Source organism: Gouania willdenowi, chromosome 9 (genome assembly GCF_900634775.1).
Source record: "Gouania willdenowi chromosome 9, fGouWil2.1, whole genome shotgun sequence".
NCBI lineage: Eukaryota > Metazoa > Chordata > Actinopteri > Blenniiformes > Gobiesocidae > Gouania > Gouania willdenowi.
Genome location: NC_041052.1, coordinates 9,830,701 through 9,849,389, shown reverse-complemented (window position 1 = coordinate 9,849,389; position 18,689 = coordinate 9,830,701). Strand labels below are relative to the sequence as shown.

Sequence of the window (18,689 nt, the reverse complement as noted above, 5' to 3'; positions counted from 1 at the left end):
TTATTGACAGTTTTCATAAACACTTGATTGCAATTGATGTAATAGAGCGGTGGTTCTCAGACTTTTTTTTTGGCTCAAGTACCCCCTTTTTCTTATTTCTGAATCCAAGTACTCCCTTTGTCCAACTACAACATTTTGTTCAGAATATAGAGCATAATTACGGAATGAATGAGTGCTAAGACACATTTCAAAGAATATCATGTTGTAAATAAGCAGAATGAAACAGTATTTAGTGCCTCCTGAACAGATTTCTTTCTATAGTTTTTATCATTTCCAATGTGGGACCAAGACTGACGCTTGTATTTTCAGTTCATGTTCTAATCAAGATTATTTCCATCATCTTTTTTACAATAAACAATATTAAGCCCCATATTTTAAATGCTTTCATTTGTTAATCTTTCACTTTCTCTCTCAACTACCCCCTGTAGTGCCATTGCATGCCACTAGGGGTACAAGTACCGCATTTCAGAAACAATGTAATAGAGAATAATCCAGGTAGTTAATTCACAAGGTTTCATACCATGCTGTGCTGTTGAACTCATCCGGGTCATCCAGGCTCACTCTTACAATGTAGAGGACGCACGTCAATATCTTCAGTGCGAAGTTGAACAAGCGGATTCTCAGGCCTGAGCAAAAAACAGAAAACCGAATAATGAAAGACATTCACACTTTTACTCAAAGAAACCCATTTCAAGTTCTATTGAGCTTAACTACCATCAGAAATGCAAATCATTTAGTTGTAGCCAGTTAGTTACGCAACAAGATGGTTAGTACTAATAGAGAACGGCATGTTTAGAAAGAGAAATTGTGTTAACCGTTGTGGCACATCAAACTTTTTTCTGCTCTGGCACACTGCCACAATAGATTTCCTCTGATGCAATGCATAACATTGTAATCCCACAAGAATAGAGCAAAAACTATACAGCCATACTCCTATGTGCTGGAAGCACGTCTATGTGCTATATTGCTAAATAAAACACAGCAGAGCGTCTGCAGAAAAGGCCAGGAGAAATAACAGTGTTTGTAAACCAACACTTCCTAGTTTAAAGAGGGCACTGGGATTCTGATACGCATACATAACTTGCACATTATCATATGCATGAAAACAAGAAACTGTTTGCAGTTATGCTGATCAACCAGATGGTGGTGCAAGCTGTACTTTCTGAGTCAGTTCACATGGGCTGTTTTTTTATGTGAATAAATGGGTTTTATGTGAACAACTCCTCCTCCTGTAGTCTGAGACGATGGCAAGATGTTTTCAGACTGAGAAACAAACAACAAATGGAGCAAAAACAGCTCCTGAACTAATTGTGGCATTTTCATCAGGACCTGTTGAGCTGTAGTATTCCAGACTGGTTTTAAGACCGTATTTTGACGGTCTTGGTCTTATCTCGGAATCAAAAGCATTTTTACTCAGTATTTCAGTATTGTCTCAGGATTTTCTGTCAAGACCAGATGAAACCGACACTGATCTGCTATTCTTCAACTTCATTAATGTGATAATAAGGAGAAGCATTTGGAACTGTTCCTGATTAATAAATCTTGTAATTTGACTTGAAACATTGAGCGTTAGCTCACTGATTGTTTTGCCACCTTGGAAATCTCTTCCAGTGTCATCAGTCAATTGTATTACTAGTAAGAAATACCGCTGACATATTATTTAACATAATATTGGATTTATCAGTGGCTTTTAAATGCACACAAGGATTTATTTTTTGTAAGAATTTAGTTGAATAAATGTGTCAAGATTGAGATTTTTGCATGTTGTGATATTTAAAATGTTTTCATGGAAAGCCCCTTGAGATGAAACCTCTACTTTTCAAGGGGGACCAGGACCATGTAACATTTCACATACATCAGATTACAAAGCACAAAACAAGCAATACGAACAAAAAGACAATTATACTTGCTTTGAAAGAGTTGTAGACATCTTGTTTGTGTTCGTCAAATGTATTTGAAAGTATTTGTTCAACGTTGTCATGGTTTTTAAAACTGGATTTTCATGGTCTTGTCTCGGTCTCAACTTGTCTCGGTCTTGGTCACGATGGATACCAGTCTCGGGCAAGTCTTGGTCACTGAGTATAATACTAGTGTTCCGTCACCAACATGCAGACAAATGGAATAAACCTTTGTGGACTTGATGATAATGGCCAGTTCTACCAAAGGCCTTCTGGTATGTGCATTGCATCACATTACAAATACTACAACAAACCACTGAGATGGATCTTCAAAGTGAATTATCTCTGACTGTGGCTTCCCAAGTTTTGCTTGACTCGTCTGTGTGCTGTACTTACTTGACCTTTGGTTTTTGATGAAGAAAAGCTTCAGTCTCTCCTTAAAGGTGTTCTCGTTGACGTAGAACTCAACCTGCACCCTGTGGGAATAGCGACAAAATGTTATTTATTACATTTATGCACCAGCACGCTTCAAGAGAGCCTCCAGTCAAGAAAGATGATCACAGGAAGATTAAACAAACAATGTAGTCTGACTGCAAGCCGTACATTGTAAACTGTCTCTTGCCACCATTAGTGCTTTGACCCAGGAGGGGCCAAGACTCCTCCAACATCTTCAGAAGTGAACAAAAGCTCAGACACCAAAACCTGTGCAGAGAACCCTTTTGAGCTGGGGGAAGTTGCAAGTTGATGCCACTGTGTCACATCCCTCACATTCCACACAATTGTAATGAGATCTGGTTTAGTGAAACTCCTTGTGCAGTAAACCACTGACCAGCATGAGACAGCAAAGAGCAGAGGTGGCAAAAATCCTAGTCTTCAGTACTCAAGCCAAAGTATAGATACTTGAATAAAAAATGACTCTGGTAAAAGTAAAATTATTGAAGTTGCTCCCTTACTTGAGTGAAAGTAAAAAAGTGCGTTACTAAGTGTACTTAAGTAAAAAATAAACAAATGTATCTTCAATAATAGGACAAGGTGTTTAAACCAGCAAATTCCATATCTTTTAGTTTTTTAAGAACTTGTAGAAAACTGGTCCATGGAAACAAGTTAAATCTCTTACCTTTGAACACCTGAATAATTTAGTACTCATAATAAATAAAATGCGTCAAGAAACCCAGAGAAGCTTTGATTTAACATTTTAGGAACTTGTAGAAAACTGGTACATGGAAATAAAAATATGTTACCCTTTATCATCTCCTGGATAATTTAGAAGTCATTATAGATAAAATTTGTAAATGCAATGTTTCAAGCTTCTCTTCCAGATTTGCGGTTGTTGGTTTTCGTCTTAAAAGTATATCATTTTTAAAATGTAAGGAGTAGAAAGTAGATATTTGTTTAAAAAGTAAAGAGTAAAAGTAAAAAGTTGCCAAAAAAAGAAATATTCAAGTACAGATACCAAAAAACTACACTTTATAGAAGCACAGAGTCAAAAACATCACCGCTACAGCAGCTGTTTCACATGGAACACAGTGGACTTCCTCATTAAAACTGTCAATCAATGCTCAGTGAGGGCTGTGATTGGAGGAAACCCTTCTCCCTTCTCTCAGCTTTTATAGGAAGGGCGGGGCTAACAGTGAAAGTGGCAACGCAGGGTATCCGTTTCAGCCAATAGCAAAATTGGGGGAGTGGGACTAGGATTAATAAACAGCACTACTTACCATAATACCAAATACATATGTATTCAGAAGAAAAAAGTGGGTTTGGTGTTTAGTGACTCTTTAAATACAATAAAGTATTTGTACTTTGTTACGTGTCACTTCTGGTAAAGAGACCATACATACACACATTTTATTTATTTAATTTCAAGTGACATTTTTAGAAAAATAAATGTGAATGTTAATTAAAAAAAAACCCAATACATTTTCAACATTCCCTTCATTACGCTCTTGTTTTTGTTGCATATCATACACACGCCTAAGAGATTCTAGAGCGAAAAAAAGTGTAAACACAAAAGCAGACAAAAATATTTATTTTTCAGAGAAACGGCAGCGTGTTTATTCACAAGGCCACAGCAGTGCTGTCTCCACACTCACAATGAATTAATTAATTGCCAGTGTCTTGCATTATTTCGGCTGTTTCTACTAGAAGACTTGCTTTCTTTAGTTTTTATTTAGTGGTTGATCACTACCTAACTAGGTAATTATAGGAATGCTTCATTTATATCAGTTAATTAATGTCTCATCTAAGTTATGGACCATTGCGGGTTATGTTCTACATTCATGGTTCGATTTTTATTTGTTTTCATGTATAATAGTCACAGACTATTACTCTTTAACGACTGCACAGTTTCTTTATGACAGCAAGGACACGCAGCTCTGAACACACAGTCTCTTATCTTGTTGTATTTCATAAAAAAAGAAGAAAAAAAAAATGCTACCACACCAACTGTCAACTAGCTTATGTTCTATTAGCTTCCCTATTGGTGTTGTGAATGCAAACACAAACAGTCTTGGAAAGCAGCTCGATCTCTCAGGAGGAGCTCCAAGCATGTTGTGCCCCCAACAAAGAGCGCTCCATTAATGGTCTGCACTAAAGCAACTCTGCTAAAATTAGCAAAGCTGTAAACAGATTTGAAAAAGTCCCATCCTTGATATTAAATAAGGACCCAATTCCAAGATATGGCTCAAAACTATTTGAGTGAAAAAAAATGTAAAGTTAGTTTTCTTTTATTAGCTTTTCTTTGTTTGCACATTGGTGGGTGAGATATGTCTCTGATTGTCCTCATTTTTGCCTAAACCCCCACTTTAAAAATAGCTCTGCAATGAATGTACTAGGACTCATTGAATTTGATTTTTTCATTGTAAATTATACATTGGATTAACCAGCCATGTGTTATTTTGGAATTCGTAATCACGGAATAATTACATCAACATGTTATATTTTTTGGTCTATTCTAGGGCTGGGAGATAATACACATAATATGCTATTTAATAGATATATATAAATAGCATATTATGTGTATTATGTGTGTACTTGTTTTAGAAGTCACTGCTTTTGCTAATTCTCAGAAGAGCATGAAAAGCCAAGTTAGATGGATTTTTGAGTGCGTCCTAACGCAACCCTTCCTCTAAACAAGCCACACTACAGAATTCACTCACACGTGCTGTCCCTTAGAGGAGAAAAAGCCAAAAGTGGAACATATTGTGCAGCTGTTTGTTAATAAATGTGTCTGTGTTCTGTTTTTCATCAGCAAATTTGACCCATATTTGTCTTACTCATAAGACTTTATTTGAAATAAATTTTTATCGAGAATTATATCATATATCGTCATTTTGAGAAAAAAATATTGAGATATGAGTTTTGGTCCATAGTCTATTCTGGATGGCGCACTTGATTGCAAATTGTAATAATGAGACATTAGCTAAGGCTTCGCTAAAGTTTTCTAATTGAGTTGTGACCTCATAGTTTTTATTTACTTTTAATAATTCATACAGATTCAATGAGTATTCCAACGACATGATTTAGTAAATTTTCAAAGGATCTATTCTGTACCCTATTGGACTAGTTTCTAAAACACTGACAACATGAAAAGAGCCTGAGTACACCAACAAAGGTCTTCATTGCGTGGTTGCCACATGCATGTAAACATGTGAGGACTTTAATACTCCAGACAAAGAGCAATTGATGACATGTCACAGAACAAACTACAGGGTGGCTTGATAAATGCAGCTAATGAAGCTAGAGAATCTTCTGGTTTAGGTACAGCTTTTTGTCTCTTATGAGTATAAGGGAAAGTAATAATGACCGCGTAATTAGGCAAGGGACCCTGAGGGCAATACACCATGTTTAAAAAGATGGATGCAGGGTGCTAAAATCCAACAAGGGAGTGGAACGTGCAAGAAGACAATTACAGCAGCCAAATCCTTTGAGTGGTATACAGCACACGAGGCACTTAAATCTGCAGGTGGATTAAAGAACGAGAGGAATGAGTCTCAACCCTAAGCGGTCAGCTCTCTCTCTTTTCCCCAGCATCCAGGGCAGAAAATGCTCACGTGTCTGTGTGTTGTGTGTTCCCAGCATGAGGGATGAGACAAGGGACACACAGTGCTGTAGTCTCTTTTGAAATGAGTTCACACTCATTCACACTAGATTTGCGACACATGGTGTAATGCTGCAGTCTAGTCTAAATAATCTATTGTAGGATTTTATGAATCGATATTGGGCTATTTAAAGAAAAATCAATTCAAATCCATTAAACATTTTTAACCCAACTACGGACTGAATTCAAAATGTATGTGTTATAATCATATAGTTAAGTCTAGGCCTTAATTTAATACAAGATAAACCTGGCAACTAATGTCTTCTTTTTAAGGAGTAATCCTTATATTCCCAAAACTGTTTTTTACGCAGTAATCTAATTAATTACCCTCCCCATCGATACAATGCTGATATTGTTACTGGGAAAGTAAAGTGGCATGTTATAATTAAATTTATTAGAAGCACCACGGTGTCAGGCATCGAGGCAGCCAATCTCAGATGTTTTCATCCTGCATGCAGCAGCACGACCGTGGAGAGCGCATGGGAGAGCGGGGGTGGTGATGATTGGCTAAAAAGTTGGGTGGGCGGAGCCTAAAAGGAAAAAACGTCATAGCCCCTGCGCAAAGCAGTATCAAAACAAACATGGCGGCCTGACACGAAGAAGACTTTTGCAGCTGCGCTCTGCTCAGTTTTAAAAGACCTGGATATATTGTTGAAACCAAAACAGGAAGAGGCTTTAAAACAGTAACTCTGTACCGTACTACATGTTGTTTTCGTCTGCTGGCTCCGTTTAGGGAAAAAGAACTACGCTTGTCGCACTATTGTCGTCAGATCCGCTCACTGTTTGATTAGTTACTCTGCATGAGTTAGTTCCGCCCTGCTCAGCCACGAGAACTCAAACACTGTGTGCGCTTCCAGACTCATCACCTGTATGAATAATACAAGGAGATTAGGATGGATTCCAGGCTACATCTCTCCAGTCTTCTGATTTGATTTTCATCACAGTCCATTTTCATCTCATCCTTTATTTGTTGACGATAATGACAATCAATTTAGTCATAGTTTCAATGACTTCTTTTTTAGTTTATGTTTCGTTTTTGGCCACAAAAATATATTTGTGACAAAAATAATAATAATAATAAAATATAATATAAAGATAACTTCATAATTACTTTGCAGAGTAACTAATTACTTTTACAGCATAGTAACTGAGTTACTAACTTAATTCCTTTTTGGGAGCTGTAATTTGTAACAGTAACAAATATTTTTTTTTAAAGTAAAATGCCCAACATTGGTGGTTCTTGGTAATGCTTGAAAACTGTAAAAACAAAGTTCAGTAAAATAACTGCTATGAACAAGCCTGAAACAGAAATGAGAAATATCCCTATAATAATCTAAAATGTTGACTGAACAGTAATACAGTTTATGCAGCACTCCGTGGAGCCACAATTATACTCACTGTAAGAGTGAGTTTCTGTGGAAGTGAGAGTGTCCAGGAGCACACAACACAATTTCTCAAAAAATAAATTGCAGTTGAATGTTAAACACCAAATGCACCCAAAACAGACATAATATAAAATTAAGTCATTACTCAAGGTTTTGCAATTTAGAGAGCATCAATCTGCATCCGGCCCAAGGAATAATCAGGAAGTCACAATATAATGACAATAATGGGCTTACAATAAAAAGAAAAAGACCGAAATAATTGCAGAGGGAAAAATAACCAGCTTTTATTTGACTTGTACTTACAAACTTACTCTGGGTATGACCTCAAGAGGAATATGAAAATAAAGTGGTTTTTTGTTTTCTTATCAGACACCCCCATTGAAACATCTTGTGACGTTTTAAAGCCACAATATCTTGATATTGATATATCATCCCCCTTTAGTAATTATAACTTCTTATAATGCAGTGTGATATCAAACAGAAGTAGTTATATGAATGCATTACAAGTACTTACACTCTCACCTTTGGCACCACTTCCATTGTTTAAAATTTAGTAAGGTGGTAGGAAGTTAATCATCTTCCTTTACTAGGATCAAACTAAGGAATGGCAAGAAAGTCTTCATCAGGAATAGTCACACATATAGCTACAACAGATGTGTGACCTCATGACTTTAACTCAGTTGTCTACTGTACATGGTATTAACTAACTAAGAGGGAAAAATGGCCACACCCAAACTATTCATTGACTCTTAGCTCAGACAGTATTACAGTAATAAAATCACTCTTTTATATTGAGCTAAAAAATATAGATACATCTCATCTTGACTTGAGTAAAGCAGAAAGCAGATCTAAAAGAGTTGTAGATACATTATCAGCCAACAGATGCCCAGTGCCATAGAGTGCTAGCTGCTGCTATAAAGCTAAGGTAAACCCCTGTATCATTACCCAGTGGAAAATCATATCAAAGATCGTGGGAGCTGTGAAAGGAGGCTCAAACAAACCTTCCTCTCTGTGATGCACATTTAATCTCTAATCACTCCTTATTTCTGGAATCACTAGAACCAAACTCCAACTGAGTCCCTGTACTCCCAATAACTCAATTTGCCAGGAAGTTGTTGGCATGGCAACAAATGGAAAAACTCATCAGTGCCATCACTGTTGGTCTATTAGGCAGCTCAGGGGAAATTACCGATCTTTCAGGGGTTCTGATTAGAAATTTACCGTAAGGTATCAAGTCAGCTCACAGATTCATAAGAATGAATCTTTCAGAGGAGGAAGAGGAAGTTCTGTCCTGAAGTGTCCCTCGACTCCAAGGAGGAAGATGTTGATAAACCCTCATTTTGGGAATAACTGGTGCATTGCATATTTCCAAGTTTAAAGATGCCTTTGCCTCAAAGCATGAACTTTATTAGTTCTCAGAAGTTGGTGGGACTTTGCTAAGGATCCTTCTGATGCCCAAAAATTCAAGATGGCATCACTTGTGTGGCTACCTGGAGTAATATATCTACAGTATCTATATGTCAAACAAAAATGATTCAGTTTGCATACATGCCCTTGGAAATAATAAACCTTTGTATTATTTACTATTTATTTCATTCCAAAATAGATTTTCTTTTCTCTATCCCACTGATAGTGATGAAGAGAAAAGACTGAGCTCCTTTATTACAGTCCACAAACATTTGCATCTGCCTCATGGCCAGTCACAGACGCAGGCAGCCTTGAAATAACTTTTTCAAACACCTACATACTCAGAAGAGAGGCGGAGAAGGCTGTATAATGAAGTTAAAAAAAAGGTGAGGCCAACTGCTATGATGGGGGTCGGGAGATCAATAATTTACACAGTCAATTTGATAAAGCTTCGCTCACTATAGTGTGTAAGGTGATAAAGGGCAGAGGAAGTGTCCTTGTCTAACCTGCAAAATCACAGCAATTATTCAAAGGTAACGGCATTCGAAAACATTGCTGTACATTTGTGAAATAAATGCGCTGCAGCAAATTCTATTAAAGTCTAGCATTGAATTACCATTTGAAACACATCATTGTAATCCTGTCAGGGTTTATCAAAAAGCTCTCACAATCATCGTCATTGTCATCACCATGAATGCTGAAGTCATCCATAGTGACAACTTCAACAGCACAGAGGATGACACTTCACACCCACTTCATTCTCTAGCGAGATATTTTTATACATGATTATGGTTTTAATATTTTCTAAAATAGTTTAGTTTTTATTGTAACAGATTTCTATAGTTTAAGCTATTTTGTAACATTTTTATTTGGAGTAGCTGAAACTCTTGTACTTCTACTTTATTAATGTACTATTTAATACTTTATGTATCAAGCTATTGCACCGTAAACATACTAATAACATAAGAACAATGTAGCTAATATAAGAGTCTGAATACTAGCCCTGTGACTTGTGAATAAATCAAATAAAGTGTTTCAGTAAATATTGTGAAACAAACATAAAAACTACACTGTGGATATTTGGGTCTCCTTCAGTATATGAATCTCAGGCAAGCAATGCTATTGACACATCAATGGTTTGATATATTTCTTATTTGACATTTCATCACATGGGTCAACAACTATCTGACAAAGAGGCCACAGTATGTCAGACTGGGGAACACGGTCTCTGGAACTGTGGTGACTAGAATTGGAGCCGCCCAGGGAACCGTGTTGTCCCCTTTCCTTTTTACACTGTACACGTCAGACTAGGCCTGCAGGTCTCCATCATGCCACATGCAGAAATACAATATGGCTGTGGTGGCGTATGTAAAGGGAGGGGACGAGGAGGAGTTTGGGAGGGTCATCTCTGATTTCAAACAGTGGAGCAGGTGCAACGAACTGGTGCTGAACACGGCAGAAAACCAAGTAGATGATTGTAGACTAGTAATTAGGAGGTGGAAACCCCAGCATCTACTAGTTCGAAGTGATGGGGAGGGTATTAAGGCAAGGCAAGGCAAGGCAAATTTATTTGTATAGCGCATTTCATACTCAAGGCAACTCAATGTGCTTTACATGATAAAACATTCAATTGTTTAAAATCAATAAGAACATTTAAAATCAACAGTAAAATCAATTAAAAACATCAGTAAAATCAACAAACACATGACATCAACAACATGACCAAAAATCTCTCTCTCAATCATATGCAGTAGAGAAAAAAAGTCCCTTTAACTTTGATTTAAAAATGTTCACATTGGATGCTGATTTCAGCTCTGCTGGCCGTTTGTTCCACTTCTTTGCAGCATAACAACTAAAAGCAGCATCACCATGTTTACTGTGAGCTCCACTATCTGACCTATGTCCATAGATCTGAGAGACCTACTGGGTTCATACCTGACTAACATGTCACTGATGTATTCTGGACCAAACCCATTCACAGATTTATACACCAGCAGCAGAACTTTAAAGTCTATTCTGAGGCTGACTGGGAGCCAGTGTAAAGACTTTAAAACTGGACTAACATTACGCTGTCATTATTATGACATGACCCCTGTCAGTAGCATAAATAAGGTGTCATGAAGGCGATCATTAAGTCATTAAGTGTTGTTCGTTACCTGAACTTTAACCCTACCTTACCTAACCCCACGAGATACCTCCACCAAACCCAAAAATTGCCAACATAGCTTGAAAGGTGTCAATTTAACAAAAGGAGGCATAATTTAGCTAACGATACTTAATGAAAGCCTCATGTATAAAACTTTAAGTAAAGTGTTACCAACTCTTCTTTCTCAGAAGACTGAAATATTTTGATGTTTGTACTGAAATGTTGTACATCTTCTATTCTCTCAGTAGTTGTCAGTGCTTTTCTTTACTGTCCGCAGCAACAGCTGTCACCCCCTATATGACACGGTGGTCGATCTGAAAAGTAGCCGACAGGACCCAGGTTCATGTGCTGCAGAACTAAGAGGTTCAGGAGGTTTTTTATTCCAGCTGCTATAAGACTGTACAATGGATCCTGCTAATGTGCACTTTTATAACTATCGTTAGTAACTTTTAACCTTTTATTTATTTATTAATGTATGAGTGTGTGTGCGGAATGTATGGCACACACTGTATGCTACTGGGCACTTGAATTTTCCCTTCTCAGGATGAATAAAGTATCCATCTATCTATTTTTTATTATTATGGTTCATGGCCTGCAATTGACTGGCACCCTTTCCAGGGTGTGGGTGTACCTCCACCCAGCACCCAGTGTGAGCCAGAGACAGGCAACGGCAGACCCCCGCGACCATGAAATACAGGATAAAGCAGGTCTGAAAATGGAGGGATAGATGGATGGTTCATGGCTCTGTCCTAAATGTTGTTGGGAAAAATGATCTTAGAAAAGGACGAGTTTTATACACAAATAATAAGGAGATTTGCTAAATAAACCACATTTTATTATATTGTTTCTATCAGTACAATCATCTGTCTTGAGCCTTGTTGAATTCCAATTACAAATGTGAGATGCAACAAGATGTTTGACTGTATTTCTTTATAATACAAGGATTACTTCATATTTATTGTTAAGCAATCGGTACTAAGGATCAACCAACACTGCTGAAATTTGGTATATTTACAATAATCATTATCGTCCATTTTTCCCCCACTGATAGCCGATAAACTATGTTAATTTAAACGCGCTCTATTGGCTTCTATATGGTCCATCTCTGCCTGAAGTCACCACTCTTGGTTGTGTAACAATCTCCCGCCTACAGCCCTCACTGATTGGCTGTCACTTGGCTGTGTAGCCAATAAACACTGAAGCTTATATTTTCACTCCTGTACGGTACAGTTTAATTTTTACTTTGAAAAAATTCAGGGAGCCATTTTGTCTATTAATTTCAGTGAATTCTAAGAAATATCCACACGATCTACACTTCTCACAGAGGGGTTTCACTGTGACATTTTAATTTAGGAAACAATGACAAACAACCTGCGGCTAAAAATGGCTTACAGCTCTAGACAGCTCATACTGTGCGTTTAACAAAAGGTGTGTATTTTGAGTTTTACCTTCCATTATGGAAGGTAAATATAACTATAACTAACAACTATGGTTGTTGCAAAGTGCACAATATGCATCTATACAACTTTTTGGCTGCTAATACTACTACACTTACTGCAATATATCGTCTCAGTATTCCATTCAGACTCGGATTTTGCAAGATTTTTGTGGCATTTGTTAAATAATAAAATGTACAGTACATCACATCTAAAAAAAAGAAAAGAAAAAGAAGTAAAAAAAAAAAAACAGTTGAGGTTAAATCTCTGGTCACTCAAATCTGAAGGATTTCATATCTGTATTTCATGTGCTTGATTTTATATATTAAACACATTTTAAAGAACACAGTCATTATTTTTAAAGTATCAAACATTGTGTTAAATTATAAAATGTGTAAATTATTGAATACCTTTTAAAAGCAGATCGTAAAATAAGAGATATTTAAAACAAAAGCAAAATGGTCCCACTCTGCTGTTTGGAGATGCTTGCTGTGTAGTGTAGCCTTCAGACAGCTAATATTCAGCAAAATAATTTAATGGTATTTAGCATTATGTGTTACCAAGTTACACTAATATTATAATCAGCTGCTTGTATTAAACATGTCCTGCTCTTTGGTCAAAAACCTTTATGAATGGTGACAAAATGAGTCCAGAGACTTTGGTAGCAATCAAAAACACAGATATTAGGTTGTCAGAGATGTACCACTTCTAACTTGCCAAATACAAACACACCTGCTGTAATAAAACACTTCTCTTAAGACAGGACAATAAACACTATGACTAAAGGACTTATTTATTGAGACAAAAAAAAAAATTATTGGACAACTCACAAAAACACATAAACCATCAACTGTGAGTTAAAGATTACAAACTCTTGATGGTTTGGAGATCCCTGAAGGCTCCACTCATTTAATAATTAAAAAGCAATAAATATGTGCGTCAAGCTCAGTGAAGTACTCAGATGTCCTACAGAAAATTCACTTTAGGTAAGGCTGTATTTTTTTTCCCAAATCTTTTTTTCTTTTTCAGTGTTTAGCATTCTGTCTTTAAACACTGGCATGCACAGTCAGTCAATAGACAGGGCATCCAGAAATGCTGCGTTTTCATCATTCACTGTGTTGTAATGTGCTACAATTATCTGAATGCAATAACACAGCAACTGTTGAAAAAGTAGGTAAAACAAGGCCACTCTATATCATCACTGAAGTGATTGAAATTATGATGGAAAATATCATCAAAAAGACAATTACAGCAGTATGTTCACATCAGGTGAGTGTGATCATAGTGATCAGAGCTATACATATGTGCTTTGGTGATAGAATAAAAGGGATTACATTCAGTTCCAGTTATTAGTGCAGACACATTCCATGCCATGCAAGCATGATGCTGCCAGGGACTTACTGGGCATTGGTTGAATCCATACTGTATTCCTCCTGATACCTGGAGCAGCACACATGAACACAGACAGGGAGAGGTTAGGAGAAAATGGAAGGAGGAAACAGGAAGGATGGAGAGGCTGCAGAGTAAGAAAGGAGCATGTTTGGGAAGTGTTTTTAACCATGGGGGAAAGTCCTGTCATAGTTAAAGCAGGAAGAAAGACAACAATATGGAGCTATTGTTTATCAATGTGATGAAAAAATGAACAAAAGTAGCAGATATATTGAGACCGAAATGGAGGATTGCACTTGACCCATTAAACCAGAGTCAACTTCAAACCCTACAGTGGTAAAAATACTTTGTCTAGCTTACAACCAGTGACGTGCTGTCAGGGTAGGCAAGGTAGGCAGCGCCTACCCAAGGGTGAATTGATGTTTTGATTATTTGTTTTAATTATAATACAATTATAAATTATTCATTTTTCAATTTCCGATAGCCTACAGTACCTATAAGTTTGAAAGTGTTAGCATTTTGTGTTTTTCATAACCCAAATCGCTAAACATCGCTATTTCCTAACCGCTGTAAGGCAGGAGGAGCCCCTTCTCAAAAGCAGCTCTGCCTCTGTTCCCATTTTTATGTGTTTGCGCATGCGCAGTCAGTTCCCCAAGATGACAACCATTTACGTCCAAAGGCAGCTCTCTACACTGCCTTTGGACGTAACTGCGCTATGCTAAATGCTATACGTAAGATCACAGTGCATTAGTGAATTGATATCACGTGACCGCTGCTGCTACGTTCTCTAGAGAGTCGGCAGGATAACACCACAGTTAGGATGACAGCGCTAGAGATGATAAAAAAAACTTTTTTTTGAGGAAAAACGACAGCTTTTAAAAGATGGGAGACCAACACCTGCGCTACCAGACCTTCAGCAAAGGTAAGGTCAGAAAATTGTTCATATTTTCTACAGTGAGTGAATGGTACAAAAGGAAGGATTGGCTTTGTGGATGCGCCTCACTGAGGCTGTTCTGAGTTGTTGTTGTTGTCATTTTCTCCGTGTTTCTGTGTTTCCAACACAAACAACGGATGTGCTGCTGTGTCATGAGATATATCTTGTTGGGAGAGTATGGAGGCTATATCAAATTACTGTTTATGTTTCTTTAATGGTGTTTTACAATGTTGATTTTGTTAGATGGCTAAATGCTTGTTCATGTGGATCTTGTTGGGTTTTTTCTTTCTTATTGTGAATTTTATATTTTGATAAGCGCATTGAGATGACTGCTGTAAATTGCGCTATACAAATAAAGTTGAAATTAACTGAATTTAATTGAATTAACGCCAGCAGAAACGTGAAATTGTCATTGGTGTTGACATTGGTGGTCTCAATTTGGAACACCCTGCCTACCCTACCCTAGTGCTCACGGCACGTCACTGCTTACAACATATGGTGTAGCAACAGATGAATGTACTACTATATAATAAATGCAAACTCACTGAACCCAACGATGAATGCAAACCACAGGTGGAAAGAGGACAACCACTAAGGGTTAACCCAAAGCGCTGAAAGTTTAATGGAGTTGGCTTCATTGAGATAGGGAAAGTTCAAAATGAAATATTCAATCAACCAATAGGTAATGTGTCACATTAATTCAATTCAGTGAAACTTTATTTAGATAATTACAACAATAGTCGTCATCCTGAAGAGAGATCCCATCCTACTCCTGAGAAAATACCGCGTCAATAAATAAATCACTTAAGTTTGGGACACTTTCTGACTTTTCTGGAGAGACTTTTATTTCATTTGAAGACAGAAAGTGCTTTGTTGTTGTTAAGTAATGAATTATGTTGTGCAAAACAATTCTTTGGTAAACTGATTGTTTTAGGAAAGTTAAGAAATTGGAATGGTTTTTTTCCACATTTGTGATAAACTTTGCATTGTCACCAGTTCAAAGGTGGCAAGCTAAAAACAAGTTTTTTTTAAAATTTTGGGGTGTTTCAGCCCAAACCTGCTCCATTTAGTGTATTTTTAAAAAGGATACTTTAAGCTGCATTTTGGTTAGTAGGAAAACCCAGCTTGGATCAACTTGGGTTGCCGTTCTTTGAAAATTCCTGCCAATGAAAGCCCGTTTAATGGGAACTGTGTTGACTGTGAATCCAGTGTCAGAAACAACACCCAATGCTGTTGTCCAATTGAAGCCCTTTTAAATTCACTAATGCATTGTCCATTAAACTCAGGAAGCACGGCCAGGTCACAAGAGAGAGACTCCAGGAATTACTCATCAACCCCTCACCATTTCAGCAACGATCATAATCGATTGTTGCAGTCCTTGACAGCTGATGAGATCACCAAATCATGGCAAAAGGCTTTTAGGCCAAAGTTTTTAATGACCAAATCCCAGAAGTCTCCTTCTGCTCAAACTTTCTTGCACTCATCTCAAAACACTCCAAAGCAATGAAAACAACTGTTGCCTGAGAGCTGCAAGTTGTGATGGTTTATTATTCCCCAATGGACCTTAAATCAAATCAATCAATAAATCTCCTTTTCACCCCTACTCGCCCTGGTCACGCCTGTTGTTAGCTGGATCCTGTTCCTGCTAACTAGGGATGCACGACAACGCAGAGCCTGGACATGTTGGCATCCTATTGCCAGCCTTACAAATAAAAATCATGCCTAAAGCTGTTTTATAAACTTCAATCATTTTATCACATATTTTGGACAGTTGGAGATAGAGCACAACACATTTACAAATTATTGCAACACTTTTATAAATGCCACAACAAATTTACAATTTTGAAAACAAATATACATATTTATCTAAAAAAAAGAAAGTACAAATAGCAAAACACAAATGCTGAGACGAATTTACAAAGGCATATAGTAATTGTAAAAGTGTTTCCATATTTGTTAATTTGTTCTGACTATTTGTAAAAGTGTTGCGGTTGTTAATTTGTTGTGTAAAATCACAACGATAAAGAGGGGATTATTTTCAAAAATACTCTGACAGAAGTTACCCCTGACAGAGGAAAACACTGACCTTCTTGGTTGGCCCGAAAACCAAGCACATATTCTGACTCGGGAGGACCAGACCTTTCCGTTAATACCACGTTTGGCCCGATCCAAACACTTTTAAAATCGTATATTATACATATAAATTATATTGCATTTTTAATCCATGGTTGAATTACATATATATATCGCGTGATTACACCTGAATTAGCGGTATCTTCTGAGTCCTTGCTGCAACAAATAAACAGACAAAACCGGAAGCGGTGGGGATTGAAGGACAGCACCTGTTGTACCGTAGAATGCACCCCTGCCGTGAAATGCACTCCCTTCGCACGAGAACAACACTCTAGCCCTGGATTTCCACTGGATGTGTATCTGCTCAGAAACTGATCCGCTGCATAACTGCAGCACAATCTTCCCCACCGCTATATATGTAACTCAACCATGGAATAATACAATATTTATATGAGAAAAATGATTCTGAGTCTGAAATTGGCCCGCTGGAGGTCCCGGAAGGTCGGTGTTTTCCACTGACAGGGGTAACCTCGCTCAATGGATGGAATTACTGCTTTGAACACGGATTAATTTATTTTCAAAATAATTCCCCTTTTCTGTTGTGATTTCACACAACACATTAACTACCGCCAACTAGGGATGTAACGATTCACTCAATTCCCGATACGATTCGATTCACGATACTGGGTTCACGATACGATTCTCTCACGATTTATTTTACATAATGGGACTGTAGACAAATTTTTTTTTTGGGAAAAAAACTAGAAAATGCTGTACTATTTTCCTTTTATTTTTCATTGTCAAAAGAATTCCTTAATAAACTATTCAAAACAATGCAATTTAACTAAAAATAAATCTTGAATGAAATAAATAAAGGAATAATACAAATGAAAATGAAGCCTATTAATTTAAATTCTGGTTCAATAATAAACAATGCAAAACTGCATAATAGTTCTTTTTCTTTTAAAAGTGCAACTGAAAACGTATTTTGTGCCTTAACAATTGGACTTTTACGTCATATTTGTTTGGACCAGCAGAGGGCGCTGGTAACACAGTGGTCGGTTGGCATGCAGATATCTTGCAGTGAAGAAAAGAAGCTATGCTAGCAGACAGAGCTAATAGAAAAGCGTGACTTTTACAGATATTCAAGTAATATTACGGATATTCTTTTGGTGCTAAAGGGGTAATGAATCATTTATTAACATATTTAAGAGTAGAAGGCGGCCAGAAAGAAAGTATTAGCAGACTCCGCCCGCCGCCTACACTTGTGGATAGCGCCCTCTGCTGATTAAAAAAGGTACTGCGATTCAATTTTCAGAAAATTGATATCAACCGTGATACCTATGAATCGATTTTTAACTGCCTTACGATTAATCGTTACATCCCTACCGCCAACACACTTCAAATGGACGTAACACATTTACAAATGACTGCAACAAAATAACAAATTGTTGCAAGTGTTGCAATAATTTATTGATTTGTTAAGGTACTTGTAAATGTGTTTTGCACTTCTCAGCCACCGTACATCAGGAACGCTGTGCATCACACCACACATCGACTCCTCTAAGTAATCCCACTGTTCACTTTGTGGTTGTATGACCACACTTTATTAGATGCCATCTGGATGTTAAAAGCCAAGAAGGCGATAAACACGCTTCCATTAGATGGTGATACAAATAGTTAACAAATTCCTTTGCTATTTTTTCAGTTTTTTTTTTCAATATAAACCCAATATAAATTCAATAAAAACATTTGCAGTTGGTAATACACACTAACCCTAAAAATCGAAAGCTTACATTGAGCCAGTAAACCTATTCTCACCTTATCGCAGCAGGTCTGGAGGCATGAACAGGAGCTCGGTTGCAAAGACAAGTGCCAAATAATAGAGAGAGCAGCATCAAGGACTAAGTGGTGGGAGGACCTCT

General features: G+C 37.2%; 1 protein-coding gene across 28 annotated transcripts in view; it reads right to left on the bottom strand.

The window, feature by feature from the left end:
• kcnt1b (potassium sodium-activated channel subfamily T member 1b) overlaps positions 1 to 18,689 on the bottom strand; it is a 92,335-nt gene that overhangs the window by 32,803 nt on the left and 40,843 nt on the right. For 21 of the 28 annotated variants that reach the window (XM_028456831.1, XM_028456850.1, XM_028456839.1 and 18 more), the window contains 3 exons: positions 13,770 to 13,808; positions 2,295 to 2,374; positions 521 to 626 (listed from right to left, as the gene is read on the bottom strand). In XM_028456831.1, the coding sequence (XP_028312632.1) occupies positions 521 to 626; positions 2,295 to 2,374; positions 13,770 to 13,808 (225 nt within the window). Of the gene's footprint in view, positions 1 to 520; positions 627 to 2,294; positions 2,375 to 2,501; positions 2,574 to 13,769; positions 13,809 to 18,689 lie in introns of those variants that run through there. The other 7 variants (XM_028456835.1, XM_028456854.1, XM_028456857.1 and 4 more) reach the window with 2 other exon arrangements.